The following is an 18,239-nucleotide window of genomic DNA, read 5'->3' as shown; positions in this document are numbered from 1 at the left end:
GGCACGGATTCGGCAGAATGGCCCATGTACTGAACCTTACAATCAAATGGGTAAAGGTGAAGTAATTTTGTTCACGTGTTTTACCTGCATTCACTCTCTTCAGCTCATCCACCTCTCTCTTGGGTACTCAGTCTGACCTCCAGGGCTAAAACAGCATGAAAAGACACACATTGATAAACTGCAAAATTATTACAGTTAGTCACTGCATTGCTTGCCAAAAATAGGTGCTCTTCTCTTATTACCTGTGTTCCCATTCTCACTGGCTGTTACTCCGGCCTCCAGGGCTGAAATAACATGAAGAAAAGCATTAAAACACCTGACAACTGGCTGTTACTCCGGCCTCCAGGGCTGAAATAACATGAAGAAAAGCATTAAAACACCTGACAACTGGCTGTTACTCCGGCCTCCAGGGCTGAAATAACATGAAGAAAAGCATTAAAACACCTGACAACTGGCTGTTACTCCGGCCTCCAGGGCTGAAATTGTGACAAAAGACCTGACAATTGCTAAGGGAGAAATTGGGTAGTAGACAAATCCAACATGACCAGCTCACCAACAGTTTAAGGCCCTATTAGTGCATGTATGTCGTCCTTTGATCATTTGCATTCTCTCTCCCCAGTTCCTCCACCTTTCGCTCACTGGCTGTCACTTTGGCCTCCAGGGCTGAAATAACATGAAAAAAAGCATTAATAGACCTGACAATCACTAGTGGAGAATTGGGCAGTAGACAAAGAAACATTACTTAGCTCTTATAAGAGAATGCGTTCACATGATCACTAACAAATTTCTGGGTTAACCAAGATTACTGCATGCATGTCTTTTGTTGATTACCTAAATTCTCTCTCTCCAGTCCCTCCACTTTTCTTTTAGTGATGGGTGGGGAAATCGATAGTTACATATCGGGATATTATTTTTGACAATGTATAGTATTGACAATATCGCAATATTATTTGTGCTCTAGTTGGCTGTACCTGAATCAAAACTCCAGTATTTTTCCTTCACAGCTTATTCTCCATCTTTTTAAATAGCGAGCTAATTTGTTTTCAGCACTTTTATTTCCATGACTGATCAAAACTCGTTCTTATGGCTCTCTTGTCCCTCTGCAGCAGAGATATGGTGAGCAATATGTTTGGGACCTCCAATCACAATAAAATCACAGTATCGAATCACATCCAGTCACTCTGGCCCCTATAGCTGACCACTCCGCTGCATATGCTGGATATACAGTGCATTCGGGAAGTATTCAGACCCCTTGACTTTTTCTACATTTTGTTACGTTACAACCTTATTATAAAATGTATTAAATTGTTTTTTCCCTCATCAAGCTACAAACAATACCCAATAATGACAACAAAAAAACTAGTTTTTAGAAATGTTTGCAAATGTATAAAAAAAAAAAAGAAAACTGACATTTACATAAGTATTCAGCCCCTTTACTCAGTACTTTGTGGAAGCACCTTTGGAAGCAATTGCGGCCTGGACTCTTGTTTGGTATGACACTACAAGCTTGGCACACCTGTATTTAGGGAGTTTCCCCAATTCTTCTCTGCAGATCCTCTCAAGCTCTGTCAGGTTGGATGGGGAGTGTTACTGCACAGCTATTTTCAGGTCTCTCCAGAGATGTTAGATCGGGTTCAAGTCCAGGCTCTGGCTGGGCCACTCAAGGACATTGAGACTTGTCCCAAAGCCACTCATGCGTTGTCCTCTAAAACACAAGCCAACCAAGCCACACTGCTTCTTGACACAGTGCCCACTTAACCCGGAAGCCAGCCGCACCAATGTGTCGGAGGAAACACTGTATACCTGACGACTGTGTCAGTGTGCACTGCGCCCGCCCTGCCACAGGAGTCACTAGTGCGCGAAGGGACAAGGACATCCCTGCCGGCCAAACCCTCCCCTAACCCGTTTGACGCTGGGCCAATTGCTAGCACTGCGCCACTCGGGATGCCCAGGGTTGTTGTCCTGTTGGATGGTGAACCTTCACCTCAGACTAAGGCCCTGAGCGCTCTGGAGCAGGTTTTCATCAAGGATCTCTCTGTACTTTGCTCCGGTTATCTTTCCCTCGATCCTGACTTTTTTCCCAGTCCCTGCTGCTGAAAAACATCCCTACAGCAAGTTGCTGCCACCACCATGCTTCACCGTAGGGATGGTGCCAGGTTTCCTCCAGACATGGTGGTTCCAAACTTATATCATTTTAAGAATGATGGAGGCCACTGTGTTCTTGGGGACTTTCAATGCTACAGAAATTGTTTGGTACCCTTCCCCAGATCGGTGCCTTGACACAATCCTGTCTCGGAACTCTACGGAAAATTCCTTTGACCTTTTGGCTTGGTTTTTGCTCTGACATGTACTGTCAAGTGTGGGACCTTATATAGACATGTGTGTACCTTTCCAAACTTATAAGGTATTTCTGTTTATTTTTTTATACATTTGCAAATAAAATCAACCTGTTTTCGCTTTGCCATTGGGCTCTCGAGTGGCGCAGCGGTCTAAGGCACTGCATCTCAGCACTAGAGGCGTCACTACAGACCCTGGTTCAATTCCAGGCTGTATCACAACTGGCTGTGATTGGGACTCCCATAGGGCGGAGCACAATTGGCCCAGCATCTTCCAGGTTCGAGTTTGGACATTGTAATTAAGAATTTGTTCTTAACTGACTTCCCTAGTTAAATAAAAATTTAAATATGGGGTATTGTGTGTAGATGGATGAGGAAACGTTTTTATTTAATCTATTTTAGAATAAGGCTGTAACATAACAAAATGTGGAAAAATGTGAGGGTTCTGAATACTTTCCGAATGCACTAGTATAGGAAAAAATCCATTATCAAAGCCTTTTAACGTGAAACAAAACATTTGAACTTCTGTAATTCATACGTTAGTGGTAGAATACCTGCACTCTCGCTCTCCAATCTGGCCTTCATGTTCCTCAGCTCCACTCTCTGTTCCACCACGATGTTTCCCAGGTTGTGCACCATTTCTCTCAGCTGTTTCAGCTCATCCCAGATGTCAGGGGTGGTGGTCTGGCTCACACTGCTCTCTCCCCCTTCACTGTAACCCTGTTGAATGATGTCATTGTCTTTGACCCCTCCACTCTCTCCCTAAGTCCATGCACAAGAAAGACAGAACAGTGACACCTGCAGAGCTACAGCACACCTCATTCTGAAATTACACCTCATCAGAAATTATGTGGTCTATGAGGCTCAGTCCCCTTCTTTATACAAACACGCACACCTAAGTGAGCCATTGCATTGGAATATAACATATCTCTGGCAGAATAGGATCTGATTAACACTGGGTGAACTGACCTCATAGCAGGTCATTTGAATCTGAAGCTGGAAAAGGCTGTGGGACAACAGAACCTGTAATTTGCTTTGACTAAAAAGTAAAATGACTAAGTCAAGTCTCCCCTCTTCATGTCCTTTTCCTCTCGCTTTGTCCCTTTATCCTCCCCCATCTTCTCTTCAGGTGGCCGGCCCTCCCTTCAAGTACAACACGTTGAATGCCTTCACCAAGCTGCTTGGGGCCCCCACCAACATCCTCAGGGACTGTGTCCGCATCATGAAGCTTGAACTGGTGAGGCCTTTACCTCTGGCTGTGGTTGTCGCTGGGTGGGTGGTGCTGCTCCATAGATAACTTTGTGTCCGTTATGAATATGAGGGGCAGGTGATATGTTTGACTGTGTTTCTGCCTGTGTGTGTGAGAAATATATGAGCGACCGCCTCTATTCCATCTTATGTAGCAACATTTTTAATCTTTTTTTTTTTTTTTACATTGGGTAAAAGTAGAGAGACAGAGCTAGAAAATTACATCAGACACTGCAGTTGGGGAACAATGAGAAAGTAATTTTGCTTTGAAAGTTGATAAACTTGTAACCCCACTTTTGAGAAAATGACCCTTGAATGTTTTGTTACACCAACTGGAGGGCTTTTCTTTGTCTCCACCCATTCAGCATCGTTCACACCCTCTAAAAGCCTTAGCCCCACCCATCTCTTTAAGGATTCACATGTGAGGTCATGTGGTAAACACATGCTATATCAAATAAAAATAAATAAACAATTGAATAAGTATTTGTCACATGCACAGGGTACAGAAGGTGTAAATGGTACAGTGAAGTGGTTACTTGCATAGTAGGAATATCAAAAACAAAGTGTCCAGATAAAAATATTTTATAAATATTTTATCATTATTAGATGACGCTTACCTGACACACTTGTCTAAATTGATGGGTCATGTGAAGGAAATGCTATAACCATCCCACAGACACACCTGGCTAATTTTTGATGGGTCACGTAATTATCCGGCCGAAGTGGAGTCTTTGTTTAGACATGTAGCTAGCTAGCTAAACAATGAACTGGCGTAATCCCAACTCATACTACTACCAATACAAACATTGTCATAGCTGTAGTATTAATCTGCAGGTAGCTAAAGCTGACAAACTAGGTTCAATGTTAGCTAGCTAACATTAGGCTATAACTAGCAATGCAATTTCTGATTAGAATATTACTATACAGATCATGCATGTAACGTTAGCTATCGAGACAACGTTTGCAAGCAAACTAACAGTACGCGTTATTAACTTCCAATAAAAATGACTTTCTAACACAATTTGAAATCTGAAAATGTAGATAGACTCTTACCCGTATACATGGATGAATGCTTCACTACAGATTGGAACAATTTAACTCTGTTTTGTTTGTAGCTACATCTTGTTGGCCAGGGTTGTGAAGTCACTCTGATCTACAATGACCGTGGCGTGTGCAGAAAGTAGCCTACCACAACCTTTTCCAACTGATCTGCCGATAGTGCCTGCTAAATTCAGGGCATCAATGTTGTTGAGAAGAGTAGCAAAACTTTTGTAGTTCTCGATGTCGTAACGTTATATCTTTAGAAAACGGCGCAGTAGAAAGGACTGTCAACCCATACTGAACGGCTCACGTTATAGACCAAATCATGCTACATGGCAGACCAATCCTAACTCATCTCCCGGCATATCCAGCCCATCCATTATCTCAGCCAATCATGGCTAGCGGGAATGTTCCTGACTTTTTCCGTGGCTAAACCAACTAGGCTCATAATTTAACAATTGTATTATTCTTTATGGATGAAACACAAATTTGTTATTAAGGCAAATAAAAGTTCACGTTCCAGAAGGCATTTCTGCCAAAAAACGTTTTTTATAATAATAATTATGTTCAAACGCCGCTCCTGTGAAGTAGTGACGTGCGACATACACTTAGTTTCCAGAAACGAGTCACATGGGTTATGGTTGTGTAGGTCTCTCTAACTTCTCTTCCTCCTTTCCTCTTCAGTTCCCTGACCAGGCCACCCAGTTGAAGTGGAATGTCCAGTTCTGTCTGACTATCCCCCCTAGCGCCCCTCCCATCGCCCCCCCAGGAACTATTGCGGTGGTGCTCAAGTCCAAGATGCTCTTTTTTGTAAGTACTGACCTTTTGACAAGTGTTGTTACATACAGTACCAGTCAAAAGTTTGGACACCTACTCATACAAGGATTTTTCTTTATTTTGACTATTTTCTACATTGTAGAATAATAGCGTACACATCAAAACTATTAAATAACACATATGGAATCATGTAGTAACCAAAAAAGTATTAAACAAATCAAAATATATTTTGCATTTTAGATTCTTCAAAGTAGTCACCCTTTGCCTTGATGACAGCATTGTACACGCTTGGCATTCTTTCAACCAGCTTCATGAGGAATGCTTTTCCAACAGTCTTGAAGGAGTTCCCACATATGCTGAGCACTTGTTGGCTGTTTTTCCTTCACTCTGCGGTCCAACTCATCCCAAAACATCTCAATTGGGTTGAGGTTGGGTGATTGTGGAGGCCAGGTCATCTGATGCAGCACTCCATCATTCCTTGGTCAAATAGCCCTTACACAGCCTGGAGGTGTATTTTGGGACATTGTCCTGTTGAAAAACAAATGATAGTCCCACTAAGCGCAAACCAGATGGGACGGCGTATCGCTGCAGAATGCTGTGATAGCCATGCTGGTTAAGTGTGCCTTGAATTCTAAATAAATCACCTGACCGTGTCACCAGCAAAGCACCCCCAACTCCTCAGACCAAAGGACTGATTTCCACCGGTCTAATGTCCATTGCTCATGTTTCTTGCCCAGGCAAGTCTCTTATTGATGTCCTTTAGTAGTGGTTTCTTTGCAGCAATTCGACCATGAAGGCCTGATTCACACAGTCTCCTCTGAACAATTGATGTTGAGATATGTCTGTTACTTGAACTCTGTAGCATTTATTTGGGCTGCAATTTCTGAGACTTAACTCTAATGAACTTATCCTCTGCAGCAGAGAACTCTGGGTCTTCCTTTCCTGTGGCGGTCCTCATAAGAGCCAGTTTCATCATAGCGCTTGATGGTTTTTGCAACTGCACTTGAAGTAACTTCAAACTTCTTGATATTTTCCACATTGACTGACCTTCATGTCTGAAAGTAATGGACTATCGTTTCTCTTTGCTTATTTGAGCTGTTCTTGTCATAAAATTGACTTGGTCTTTTACGAAATAAGGCTATCTTCTGTATACCACCCCTGAATTGTCACAACACAACCAATTGGCTCAAAATAATTAATGAAAGAAATTCCACAAATTACCTTTGAACAAGGCAAACCTGTTAATTGAAATGCATTTCAGGTGACTACCTCATGAAGCTGGTTGAGAGCTGTCATCAAGGCAATGGGTGGCCAATTTGAAAAATCTCAAATATAAAATAGATTTTGATTTGTTGAACACTTCTTTGGTTACTACATGATTTCATATGTGTTATTTCATAGTTTTGATGTCTTCACTATTATTCTACAATGTAGAAAATAGTAAAAATGAAAACCCTTGAATGAGTAGGTGTCCAAACGTTTGACTGGTATTGTAAGTCTTATAAAAGAGGGTTTATGTTACCATATATTTGTTTTAATGCCTTACAATTGAATTCCAATTGAAGTGTACTGAAATTGTGTAAAGTATAGCTAACCATGTTCTCTCAGCTCCAGTTGACCCAGAGGCTGCCGGTGCCCCAGGAGCCGGTGAACATCATTGTTCCCATCGTATACGACATGGCCACGGGCCTGACCCAGCAGGCAGACATCCCAAGACAACACTCCTCCTCTGGGGCTGCAGCTCTCATGGTCTCCAACATCCTCAAGCGGTTCAATGAGCTGCACCCCGCACGACAGGGTCAGCGACATTATCCATACACAAAAAATAGAATATGAAACAGGAAATAAGATACACTGTGAAAGATTTGATTGGATAGAAAAGCAAGGAAAAACATTATTTTAGATGTTTTTTAATGGTGTTATACTAACATTGGATGTGTTTTTGTCTCCTTTTAGGTGAGTGCACTATCTTTGCCTCAGTTCACGAGCTCATGGCCAACCTCAACCTGCCCCCCGGTGGTCGCCAGTAGCAGCCGCACCTCCCTGGTCAGAAATGGAACTAGAACCCAACTCAATGCAGTTCCATTCTCGAACAGGGATACGTTCCTTTCCGGAGTCTAGTGAACTGGAGACAAAGTGTGTCCACTGGATTTCCTAATGCAACATATCTCCTCTCTGCCTCAGCCAACCGACTTAAAACAGATTTTTTTGTCTGTCGAAAAAAGGGAGCATTATTATGCAGAAGATGGTTTATTCTTGATAAAACACATGACTCCAATTTAAGGAGCGTATCTTGAAAGAGAAGTATTCGGTGTAAAAAGAACTTCAAAGGCTGCTTTTACACAGGCTGCCCCAATTCTGATATTCTTTTCCAGTAATTGGTCTTTTGACCAATCAGATCATTTTCAGAGCTGATCTGATTGGTCAAAAGACTAGTGAAAAATGTATAATAATTGGGCTGTGTGTAAACGCAGCCAAAAATAAATATTTTTTTGGTCTTTCTCCAGATGCACTTCTTATCAAAGGATTCACAAATTAAGAATATGGGTGTTTACCTAAATATGTACATTGTTGTATATTTCAGCATTGAAAAGAATAATAAGCCAGTTGGATAAGTAGGACTTTTACTAGTGTGAGACTTCACATTCTTTTTTTTATAACGCAAGATATCAATACTGTTGTGGTATTGGGGATGTATTCTTTCTTAGTAAACTATTTAAATGTCTTTTTCCCTGATTGATGTCAAGACCTAGTCCCTTTTTAGTTCAAATGTGTCACTTTGAAATACTGTTAAACTGTGACAAACTTTATAAACCAGCTGTATTTTATTATGACTGCTTTTGAGTCCTGAATGAAGAATTGAAGACCCATTTGTTTCTTTGATTACTATTTAATAAACCAGTCAAAAACGTGAGTTGTCAATTTCTGTTTTGTCCAGTCTCTTTGGTGATTCACAATGAGACTAAATAAAAGCAGCCACTTTCGCCTTGCTGAGTATCGATTTATGATGACATCATCCAGAAAACAGACTGGTCTTCAATAGAGGTAGGTTCAAAACTTCAAAGCTGCTGTTCGATCTAAAATGGTAGGCTATATCTACTGATCGGATGTATATTATATCAAGCGTTCTTCTAGTTGTGTGTGTGTGTGTGCTGTATTTCCAATGCGTACTTGCTTTTGCTTGTTTTAATTTCTCATGATATACCTTATTTCACATTGCTGAATGTTTTGATGGATTGGATCTCAACGATGAATTGATATTGAACCGTTCAAAATTACCACAGTGATCTTGAATGCACCCCTTGTGTCAGAAAAATTATTCCCATCGGCAATGAGGGCAAATACAAATGTTTTCCGCAGTGATACACGGCCACTAACACACACCGTTATTTATATTCATTATTTTTCTGGATGATAAAGCTCGGTTTGTCAGATAATAGGTTGATACCGCTAATCGAGATATGGCAGCAGTCAGCTTCTCCGAGGCGCTCTGTCAGCCGTGCGTTTATCACGACAAATTCAAAGGTAAGTCGAGCATCATTGACCCATCATTATTTTGTTCATTTATTGCATGTGCGATTTAACTGGTTATCACACGACGTACTGCTTTGATTTGAAATTATTTATGTTGTCGCATTGTACACAGATTCTCGCGTACAATAGGGATTCCTCAGTTCTACACATTACATTCCTAGCTATCTACTGATCTAAACGTTGCAACCCTCTGGGGGGGGGGAAACCTTATGTGCTGAAACCCCTGTGGTCAGTTGAGCTGAATGTGAAGAGACCCCTGATGCCTGTCCACCTGAGTCCAGAGCAGGTGGGGCTGGAGATGCTGTATCTCTGTGGACAACTGGACCTTCTCATCAGGGCACAGGTACACCAGGTGAGAACTCATGCACTCCGAGTATACCCTTCCTCACCAGAACTTACTGATACACTTGAGTATGAGAGTACTGTAATGGAGAACTTGAGACATTTTGATATTGTGTATTTGGAAATAAACTTATGTTTAGTAGACCTACTCTATTTATTTGTGCACATGCTCTTTTTAAATGTATTTTTACTCCCATTCCCCTGTATTACAGTTCCAGGAGCAGCTGAGACAGGACTGTAGCCCTGAGGAGTCGGACACTTTCCAGGAGCAAGGTGAGTCTCAAGCAGAACAGAAAAGATGCTCTGAAGTAGGTCTAACCCTATCTGCAGCTCCTGTCACCTTGCCTACTGCACCACAGACCTGTGATTCCTACCCTGAGTGTCTAATGTCCCTTTTGTATTTACCCAGGAGCAGAGATTATTGATCAGATGCTCCAATGCTTAGAACACCTGCCAAAACCTATGCCGCACCTGGAGGTAGTACCACATCAACCTATAACAACATATACAGTTGAAGTCGGAAGTTTACATACACTTAGGTTGGAGTCATTAAAACTTGTTTTTCAACCACTCCACAAATTTCTTGTTAACAAACTATAGTTTTGGCAAGTCAGTTAGGACATCTACTTTGTGCATGACACAAGTCATTTTTCCAACAATTGTGTACAGACAGATTATTCCACTTACAATTCACTGTATCACAATTCCAGTGGGTCAGAAGTTTACATACACTAAGTTGAATGTGCCTTATAACAGCTTGGAAAATTCCAGAAATTATGTCATGGCTTTAAAAGCTTCTGATAGGCTAATTGGCATAATTTGAGTCAATTGGAGGTGTACCTGTGGATGTATTTCAAGGCCTACCTTTAAACTCAGTGCCTCTTTGCTTGACATCATGGTGAAATCAGCCAAGACCTCAGAAAAACAATTGTAGACCTCCACAAGTCTGGTTCATCCTTGGGAGCAATTTCCAAACGCCTGAAGGTACCACGTTCATCTGTACAAACAATAGTACGCAAGTATAAACACAATGGGACCATGCAGCTGTCATATCGCTCAGGAAGGAGACGCGTTCTGTCTCGTAGAGATGAACGTACTTTGGTGCAAAAAGTGCAAATCAATCCCAGAACAACAGCAAAGGACCTTGTGAAGATGCTGGAGGAAACAGGTACAAAGGTATCTATATCCACAATAAACGAGTCCTATATTGACATAACCTGAAAGGCCGCTCAGCAAGGAAGAAGCCACTGCTCCAAAACCGCCATAAAAAAGCCAGACTACGGTTTGCAACTGCACATGGGGACAAAGATCGTACTTTTTGGACAAATGTCCTCTGGTCTGATGAAACAAAAATAGAACTGTTTGGCCATAATGACCATCGTTATGTTTGGAGGAAAAAGGGGGAGACTTGCAAGCCAAAGAACACCATCCCAATCGTGAAGCACGGGGGTGGCAGCATCATGCTGTGGAGGTGCTTTGTTGCAGGAGGGACTGGTGCACTTCACAAAATAGATGGCATCATGAGGTACGAAAATGATGTGGATATATTGAAGCAACATCTCAAGACATCAGTCAGGAAGTTGAAGCTTGGTCGCAAATGGGTCTTCAAATGGACAATGACCCCAAGCATACTTCCAAAGTTGTTGCAAAATGGCTTAAGGACAACAAAGTCAAGGTATTGGAGTAGCCATCACAAAGCCCTGACCTCAATCCCATAGACAAATTGTGGGCAGAACTGAAAAAGCGTGTGCGAGCAAGGAGGCCTACAAACCTGACACAGTTACACCAGCTCTGTCAGGAGGAATTGGCCAACATTCACCCAATTTATTGTGGGAAGCTTGTGGAAGGCTACTCGAAACGTTTGACCCAAGTTAAACAATTTACAGGCAATGCTACCGACTACAAATAGAGTGTATGTCAACTTCTGACCCACTGGGAATGTGATGTAATAAATAAAAGCTGAAATAAATAATTCTCTCTATTCCGACATTTCACATTTTAAAAAAAAGTGGCGATCCTAACTGACCTAAGACATGGAATTTTTACTAGGATTAAATGTCAGGAATTGTGAAAAACTGAGTTTAAATGTATTTGGCTAAGGTGTATGTAAACTTCCGACTTCAACTGTAAATATAGCTGCAAGCAGCAAGTTTCGAGTTTTATTAGTTGTAGGTAAGGGATACACAGTCCAACGAAATGCTTACTTGCAGGTTCCTTCTCGACATTGCAACAAGAATATGAAATAAATATAAGAATACAAACATGACGTTAATGTCTCAGTAGAGTAGAATGAAAATTTTACCATAAGAATTATATAGGAAGGCACAATTTATAGTCCAATATTTACACATGTTTTGGGGAAGGGCAGGGTTCAAGCTATGGCCATACAGTGCCACCATCTGGACAAATTGGACGCATCGCCCTAGGATTAGCTATTTCTGTACTGCTTACCACGCTTGCCAAATATCAGAACTCAAAATCAAACATGTCGTGCAATATGCTTTTGATGTTGTTGACTTTAAACGCCGCCAGAACCGCTATACCGATCGGCAAGATCGGCATCCCTGAGCATCAGGGATGTAGTGCTGCCGGAGCGCAACTTTTTTTGATTTGAGAATGCATGGAGCTAGTAAAAATATTTTTGGAAAATAATTTCTGAAGCTGAACAATTATGTCCCGCAAGATCACATAATGATGAATGAGTATTTTACATAACAGAACCAAATCTAATATCATAGCATAGTTAGGCCTATAACGTTACACCAAAAACACCTAATTTCTAGTGAGATTTTAAGAGCTGAAGCTAAATAGTCACATTGCTTTTCTCATGCGGCCAAAACTCAACAGCGCACTCCACTCGGCAGGATATATGCTTTGATTGAATCAAAATACAACAAAGGCTAATAGTTTGTTAACACCATCTGCTCTAATTCGCTCACGAAACATTAATTGAAGATCTAAATGCATATTCCCATGAAGACCAAATGATTGGCATGCAGACGCAGTTTGGACATTTCACCGGTAAAAAGTGAAGAATTATCATTCACAATTGTCAGTGATGATAGCCTATTTTTGAAATTAGGTATTGCTAACTTGGTGTTTGAGGGTATCAAAAATATAACGTTTTCTTGAGATAATATGTGTGGGCATATACAGACATTGAAATTGTAGGATGAATTTTATGCACTTTCTATACTAATATTTAGTAGGCTACATCTGTCTGAACAAACTTTGATTGAGAAATAATGATGTTACAAAAAAATAAATGCTCTCCTGCACCTAAAGAAATGGCACTACACCACTGCTGAGCATGTGGGCCAAATTTCATGACTGCGGGTCAAACAGATCTAGAGATAAATGTGCCCATTATAGCACCACAATATGGTCGATCTGCCTGTGCTTGCATATGTTTAGTCTTTACAGTGTTTTGAACATGTACATCAGGTCATATGAATAACCGTGTATGATTTACATGCATTTATGTCTTAAATCACGCCCACTTGAATATTTATTGGTCCATAGTGTCCATGTTGTTTGAGATATTAGCCTGGAAAATATTGCATTGAGAGACCTTGGTTCATAGATGCTAAATATCAAGTTTCATGACAATTGGTCATTCGGTGCCAGAGTAGCGTTGTGTTTTTCACAAAATTCAAAATGGCGGACCTTATGGTTCCTTGAGGCAAATGTGTTTTTTGTGAGGAGAGTAACTTATTTGCTGACTTGCACTCTAGGTCACACAGGGTTCACACAGTGAGCTTTCAAAGTTAGCATTTTCAATCACCTGTTATAGCGCCACCATGTGGCCAATTGGCATGGCATTGCATTCGAGGCTGTGGCCCTTTGCCCTTTACCATCATGCAAGGTTATATCCTCAGCCTTATAATCTCACATTAAGTTTTTTCACCAAATCTGTGGAGAACCTGAATAATGAACTCCAACAAATTTAACAGGGTTTCACCCAGCTTTGCTGCTTGAACACCTAAGAAGTATCTAATTCATCAGCTGAGCTCCTATGCCAAAGATATTCTCAGGTATTTTTAAGATGTTACAATTTTTCATTAATGTGATTTGTCAGAATTGTGAAAGATGTGGGTTTTTTTCAGGACTATCTTGACATGGTGGGTCTGTCGACCATGTACCCTCGCGTGGAGGTGTTCCTCATCCAGGGCAGTCCAGTAGACATGCTGGAGAAACCCCCAATGGATGGTAAGATCAGGGGTTAGAGCAGCCCAGTGGAGACACCCCTATTGATGGTATTGAGTTAGGGTTTAAGAGGTCAGTTCAATTCATCTTTATTTAAACAGGATAGTCCACTCAGCAATAATTATTGTACCAGTCGGGGGTTAGGGAGCCCTAACAGACCAAATACTGACACCTGATTCAACTTATCATGTGTTTTTTTAGTTAAATAAAGGTTAAATAAAAATAAAATAAATCATGGTCTTCAATTTAAACTACAGTTATTTGAACCAGGTGTGTAAAAACTGGTCTCGAACAAAAACCTGCCCTTCAGAACTAGAATTGCCCACACTAGACACATATCTACACAGAACAAAAATATGAACGCAATATGTACGTGTTGGTCTCATTGTTTCATGAGCTGAAATAAAATATCTCAGAAATGTTCCATACACACAAAAAGCGTTATTCTATCAAAGATAATCCATCCACCTGACAGGTATGGCATATCATGAAGCTGATTAAACAGCATGATCATTACACAAGACAAGAAAAGGCCACTCTAAAATGTGCAGTTTTGTCACTCAACACAATGCCACAGATGTCCCAAGTTTTGAGGGAGCGTGCAATTGGCATGCTGATTGCAGGCATGTCCATCAGACGCCTCCAACATCATTTTACAGAATTTGGCAGTACGTCCAACCGGCCTCACAACCGCAGACCCTTTGTAACCACACCATCCCAGCACCTCCACATCCGGCTTCTTCACCTCCCAGACAGCTGATGAAACTTTGGGTTTGCACAACTGAAGAAGTTTTGCACAAACTGTCAGAAACCGTCTCAGGGAAGCTCATCTGTGTGCTAGATGTCCTCACTAGGGTCTTGATCTGACTACAGTTTGGCGTCGTAAATGACTTCAGTGGGCAAATGCTCACCTATGATGGCCCCTGGCACTCTGGAGAAATGTGCTCTTCACGGATTAATCCTGGTTTCAACTGTACCGGGCAGATGGCGTGTGGGTGAGCGGTTTGATGATGTCAGCGTTGTGAACAGAGTGCCACATGGTGGCGGTGGGGTTATGGTATGGGCAGGCATAAGCAACGAACACAATTGCAATTTATTGATGGAAATTTGAATGCACAGAGATACCGTGACGAGATCCTGAGGCCCATTGTCGTGCCATTCATTCAAAATGTCCCGGTTCTTCCGTTGCCTGCATACTGAACAGACATGTCACCCATTGAGCATGTTTGGGATGCTCTGTTTGATTTCCCGCCAACATCCAGCAACTTCAGTCATTGAAGAGGAGTGGGACAACATTCCACCGGCCACAATCAACAGCCTGATCAACTCTATGCAAAGGAAATGTCACGCTGCATGAGGCAAATGGTGGTAACACCAGATACTGACTGGTTTTCTGATCCACGCCCCTACTTTTTTTTTTAAAGGTATCTGTGACCAACATATGCATATCTGTATTCCCAGTCATGTGAAATCCATAGATTTGGGCCTAATGCATTTATTTCAATTGACTGATTTGCTTATATGAACTAAACTCAGCAAAAAAAGAAACGTCCCTTTTTCAGGACGCTGTCTTTCAAAAATAATTCGTAAAAATCAAAATATCTTCATTGTAAAGGGTTTAAACACTGTTTCCCATGCTTGTTCAATGAACCATAAACAATTAATATACACGCACCTGTGGAACGGTCGTTAAGACACTAAAAGCTTACAGATGGTAGGCAATTAAGGTCACAGTATGAAAACTTAGGACACTAAAGAGGCCTTTCTACTGACTCTGAAAAACACCAAAAGAAAGATGCCCAGAGTCCCTCCTCATCTGCGTGAACGTGCCTTAGGCATGCTGCAAGGAGGCATGAGGACTGCAGATGTGGCCAGGGCAATAAATTGCAATGTCCGTACTGTGAGACGCCTAAGACGGCGCTACAGGACGGACAGCTGATCGTCCTCGCAGTGGCAGACCACGTGTAACAACACCTGCACAGGATCGGTACATCCGAACCTCACACCTGCGGGACAGGTACAGGATGGAAAAAACAACTGCCGGAGTTACACCAGGAACGCACAATCCCTCCATCAGTGCTCAGACTGTCCGCAACAGGCTGAGAGAGGCTGGACTGAGGGCTTGTAGGCCTGTTGTAAGGCAGATCCTCACCAGACATCACCGGCAACACCGTCGCCTATGGGCACAAACCCACCGTAGCTGGACCAGACAGGACTGGCAAAAGTGCTCTTCACTGTTGAGTCGTGGTTTTGTCTCATCAGGGGTGATGGTCGGATTCGCGTTTATCGTCAAAGGAATGAGCATTACACCGAGGCCTGTACTCTGGAGCGGGATCGATTTAGCGGTGGAGGGTCCGTCATGGTCTTGGGCGATGTGTCACAGCATCATCGGACTGAGCTTGTTGCAGGCAATCTCAACGCTGTGCGTTACAGGGAAGACATCCTCCTCCCTCATGTGGTACCCTTCCTGCAGGCTCATCTTGACGTGACCCTCCAGCATGACAATGCCACCAGCCATACTGCTCGTTCTGTGCGTGATTTCCTGCAAGACAGGAATGTCAGAGAAGAGCCCGGATCTCAATCCCATTGAGCACATCTGGGACCTGTTGGATCGGAGGGTGAGGGCTAGGGCCATTCCCCCCCAGAAATGTCTGGGAACTTACAGGTGCCTTGCTGGAAGAGTGGGGTAACATCTCACAGGAAGAACTGGCAAATCTGGTGCAGTCCACGAGGAGGAGATGCACTGCAGTACTTAATGCAGCTGGTGGCCACACCAGATACTGACTTACTTTTGATTTTGACGCCCCCTGTGTTTAGAGACACAATATTCAATTTCTGTTAGTCTGTGAAACTTGTTCAGTTTATGTCTCAGTTGTTGAATATTGTTATGTTCATACAAACATTTACATATGTTAAGTTTGCTGAAAATAAACGCAGTTGACAGTGAGAGGATGTTTATTTTTTTGCTGGGTTTATAACTCAGTAAAATCTTTTAAATTGTTTATATTTTTGTTCAGTGTAGTATGCAATGGTTATAAGCAGTTTATAAACAGACATTTCACCTTTATAACTGCTTATACCTAAGATTGTGTCTCTGTTGCAGAATACTTCTCACACATCGGGAGGCTCAATCAGCTACTAGTACTTAGTCAGCAGCTAGAGGAGGATGTGAAACATCTCGGGAGCCACAAATACATCGCCCACCAGCTGTCAGTTATATATGTAAGTGAATGTGGTCTACTCATTTCTATTCTGTATATTCTATTCTATTGGTAGCCGATCAGTCTGCTCTTTCTTATATTCATAGGTCAAACTCGACAGTACAATAATCATTTCCCCCATTGCACATTCACGGTTTCACAGTGATTTATACACTTTATCTTACCTTCATGTGTTGTAGCAAGTGCTCAGCTCATTCCAAGGTATCCAGCCACTGTCGGTCCTGAAGAAAGAGATTGAGGCAAACTTCAGACAGATGAAGACGTCTTTGCTGACAGAGGAGGGCTCCAGGCAGGAGCCTCAGCTCCCAGCACACTACATCAGCTGGTGAGAGAAGGAGCTACTGCTTTAATTTATGGACTGCATTCAATTATCATACTTTCCTTGCAGTGCAGTGAATGCCCCATGTTTCACTATCAGGCTAACCTAATCCCAACCTAATCCCAACCTAACTCCAAACCCAGTTATTATTCATTGGTTTAATGTGATAACTTTACGGTTACAATCATGGTCTACTCTTTTGGAATGTGTGTCCCTGCAGGATATTGGAGCTGACGCTTAGTATAACGTCAACAGTCTCCTCGCTACCAGAGGAGCTCACTGAAGACCTGAGTCCAGCCATGACCTTTGTGTCCCAGCTATGACATCACACCTGACCTCACAACACCTAACTTTGGGCCCATGGTACATATTACCAACCCGTGGAGCTGAGGGTCAACATTTGATAATTTTTTGGAAATTAAAGTCCGACAGACCCACCCAGTGATTCAAGAATGATGTTTTGACATGTCACTGTCATTTTATTGAATAGGGTCCTGAGCTCTCATTGGTTAAGTGGATGAATGTTAATGAATGTGTTCTAAATGTGTTAGGCCAAATGTCTAAAAAGAGGTGCTAAATGTTACTGTATGAAATTGCATTTTAACAAATTAATGTTTACATTGGCCAATAAATTAAATTGAGAGATAAGCCTATAGACTGAAAATCTTCTGAATTTCAATAACAGAGATTGACCACGAGTCATAGATTTGAAAGAGAACAGGCTAATCGGGCAAATGGTGCTCGTTTAGTAAAGTTAGATCAAAGAGAAGAACGACAGCCACGGAACATCAAGGCCGACCGTGGTAGAGCATGCATTGTTAGCGGAAAACAGGATAATGAATAGAAAAATGGTCAATCTTGGTCTAAATAAATACACATTTGAAAAAAAAACATTGTACCAAATACTTGCTTCTAATATACCAGATGTATGTCATTGAATCAATTTATTTTAAAATCGCAGACAAGAAGTTATAAGGATCTAATATTTAGTTGCTAATGGCAGCCAGCAAGTACCCCGTTTGGCTATCAACTTGTGTTACTCAGCTAGCCTGCACTGTCACGCAGTGTTGCCAACTCAGTAAGGAAAGTAGCTATTGGCTGTCCTAAATGTCACTAAATGACGTCATCACCTAATTTGCATAATTGGCCATGCGCATGTAATTGTGATGGACGCTGTAGGAGAGAGGAATAACACCGTGGGAGAGACAAAAAGTG

General features: G+C 41.8%; 2 protein-coding genes across 7 annotated transcripts in view; both read left to right on the top strand.

The window, feature by feature from the left end:
• The window catches only part of med14 (mediator complex subunit 14), a 44,259-nt gene extending 35,943 nt beyond the window's left edge, over positions 1-8,316 (top strand). For both annotated transcript variants that reach the window (XM_029702955.1, XM_029702954.1), the window contains 4 exons: positions 3,466-3,573; positions 5,310-5,435; positions 7,011-7,200; positions 7,359-8,316. In XM_029702955.1, the coding sequence (XP_029558815.1) occupies positions 3,466-3,573; positions 5,310-5,435; positions 7,011-7,200; positions 7,359-7,432 (498 nt within the window). In that variant the 3' untranslated portion in view covers positions 7,433-8,316. The remainder of the gene's footprint in view (positions 1-3,465; positions 3,574-5,309; positions 5,436-7,010; positions 7,201-7,358) is intronic.
• Positions 8,317-8,431: 115 nt separating this feature from the next.
• Positions 8,432-17,915, top strand: si:ch211-218d20.15 (uncharacterized). Of its 5 annotated transcripts, XM_029702957.1 has the most exons (9): positions 8,432-8,447; positions 8,823-8,927; positions 9,170-9,288; positions 9,491-9,551; positions 9,688-9,755; positions 13,385-13,487; positions 16,588-16,706; positions 16,885-17,030; positions 17,245-17,915. In XM_029702957.1, exons 2-9 carry the CDS (start codon positions 8,864-8,866, stop codon positions 17,345-17,347), a joined length of 783 nt encoding a protein of 260 aa, XP_029558817.1. In that variant the 5' UTR covers positions 8,432-8,447; positions 8,823-8,863; the 3' UTR covers positions 17,348-17,915. The 5 variants fall into 5 exon arrangements, with proteins under 5 accessions (XP_029558817.1, XP_029558818.1, XP_029558816.1 ...); XM_029702958.1 differs by lacking the exon at positions 8,432-8,447 and having other exon boundaries at positions 8,481-8,927; positions 9,694-9,755; XM_029702956.1 differs by lacking the exon at positions 8,432-8,447 and having other exon boundaries at positions 8,483-8,927.
• Positions 17,916-18,239: the final 324 nt, after the last annotated feature.

Source organism: Salmo trutta, chromosome 20, assembly GCF_901001165.1.
Source record: "Salmo trutta chromosome 20, fSalTru1.1, whole genome shotgun sequence".
Lineage (NCBI taxonomy): Eukaryota > Metazoa > Chordata > Actinopteri > Salmoniformes > Salmonidae > Salmo > Salmo trutta.
This window is presented reverse-complemented; position numbering and strand designations above follow the sequence as displayed.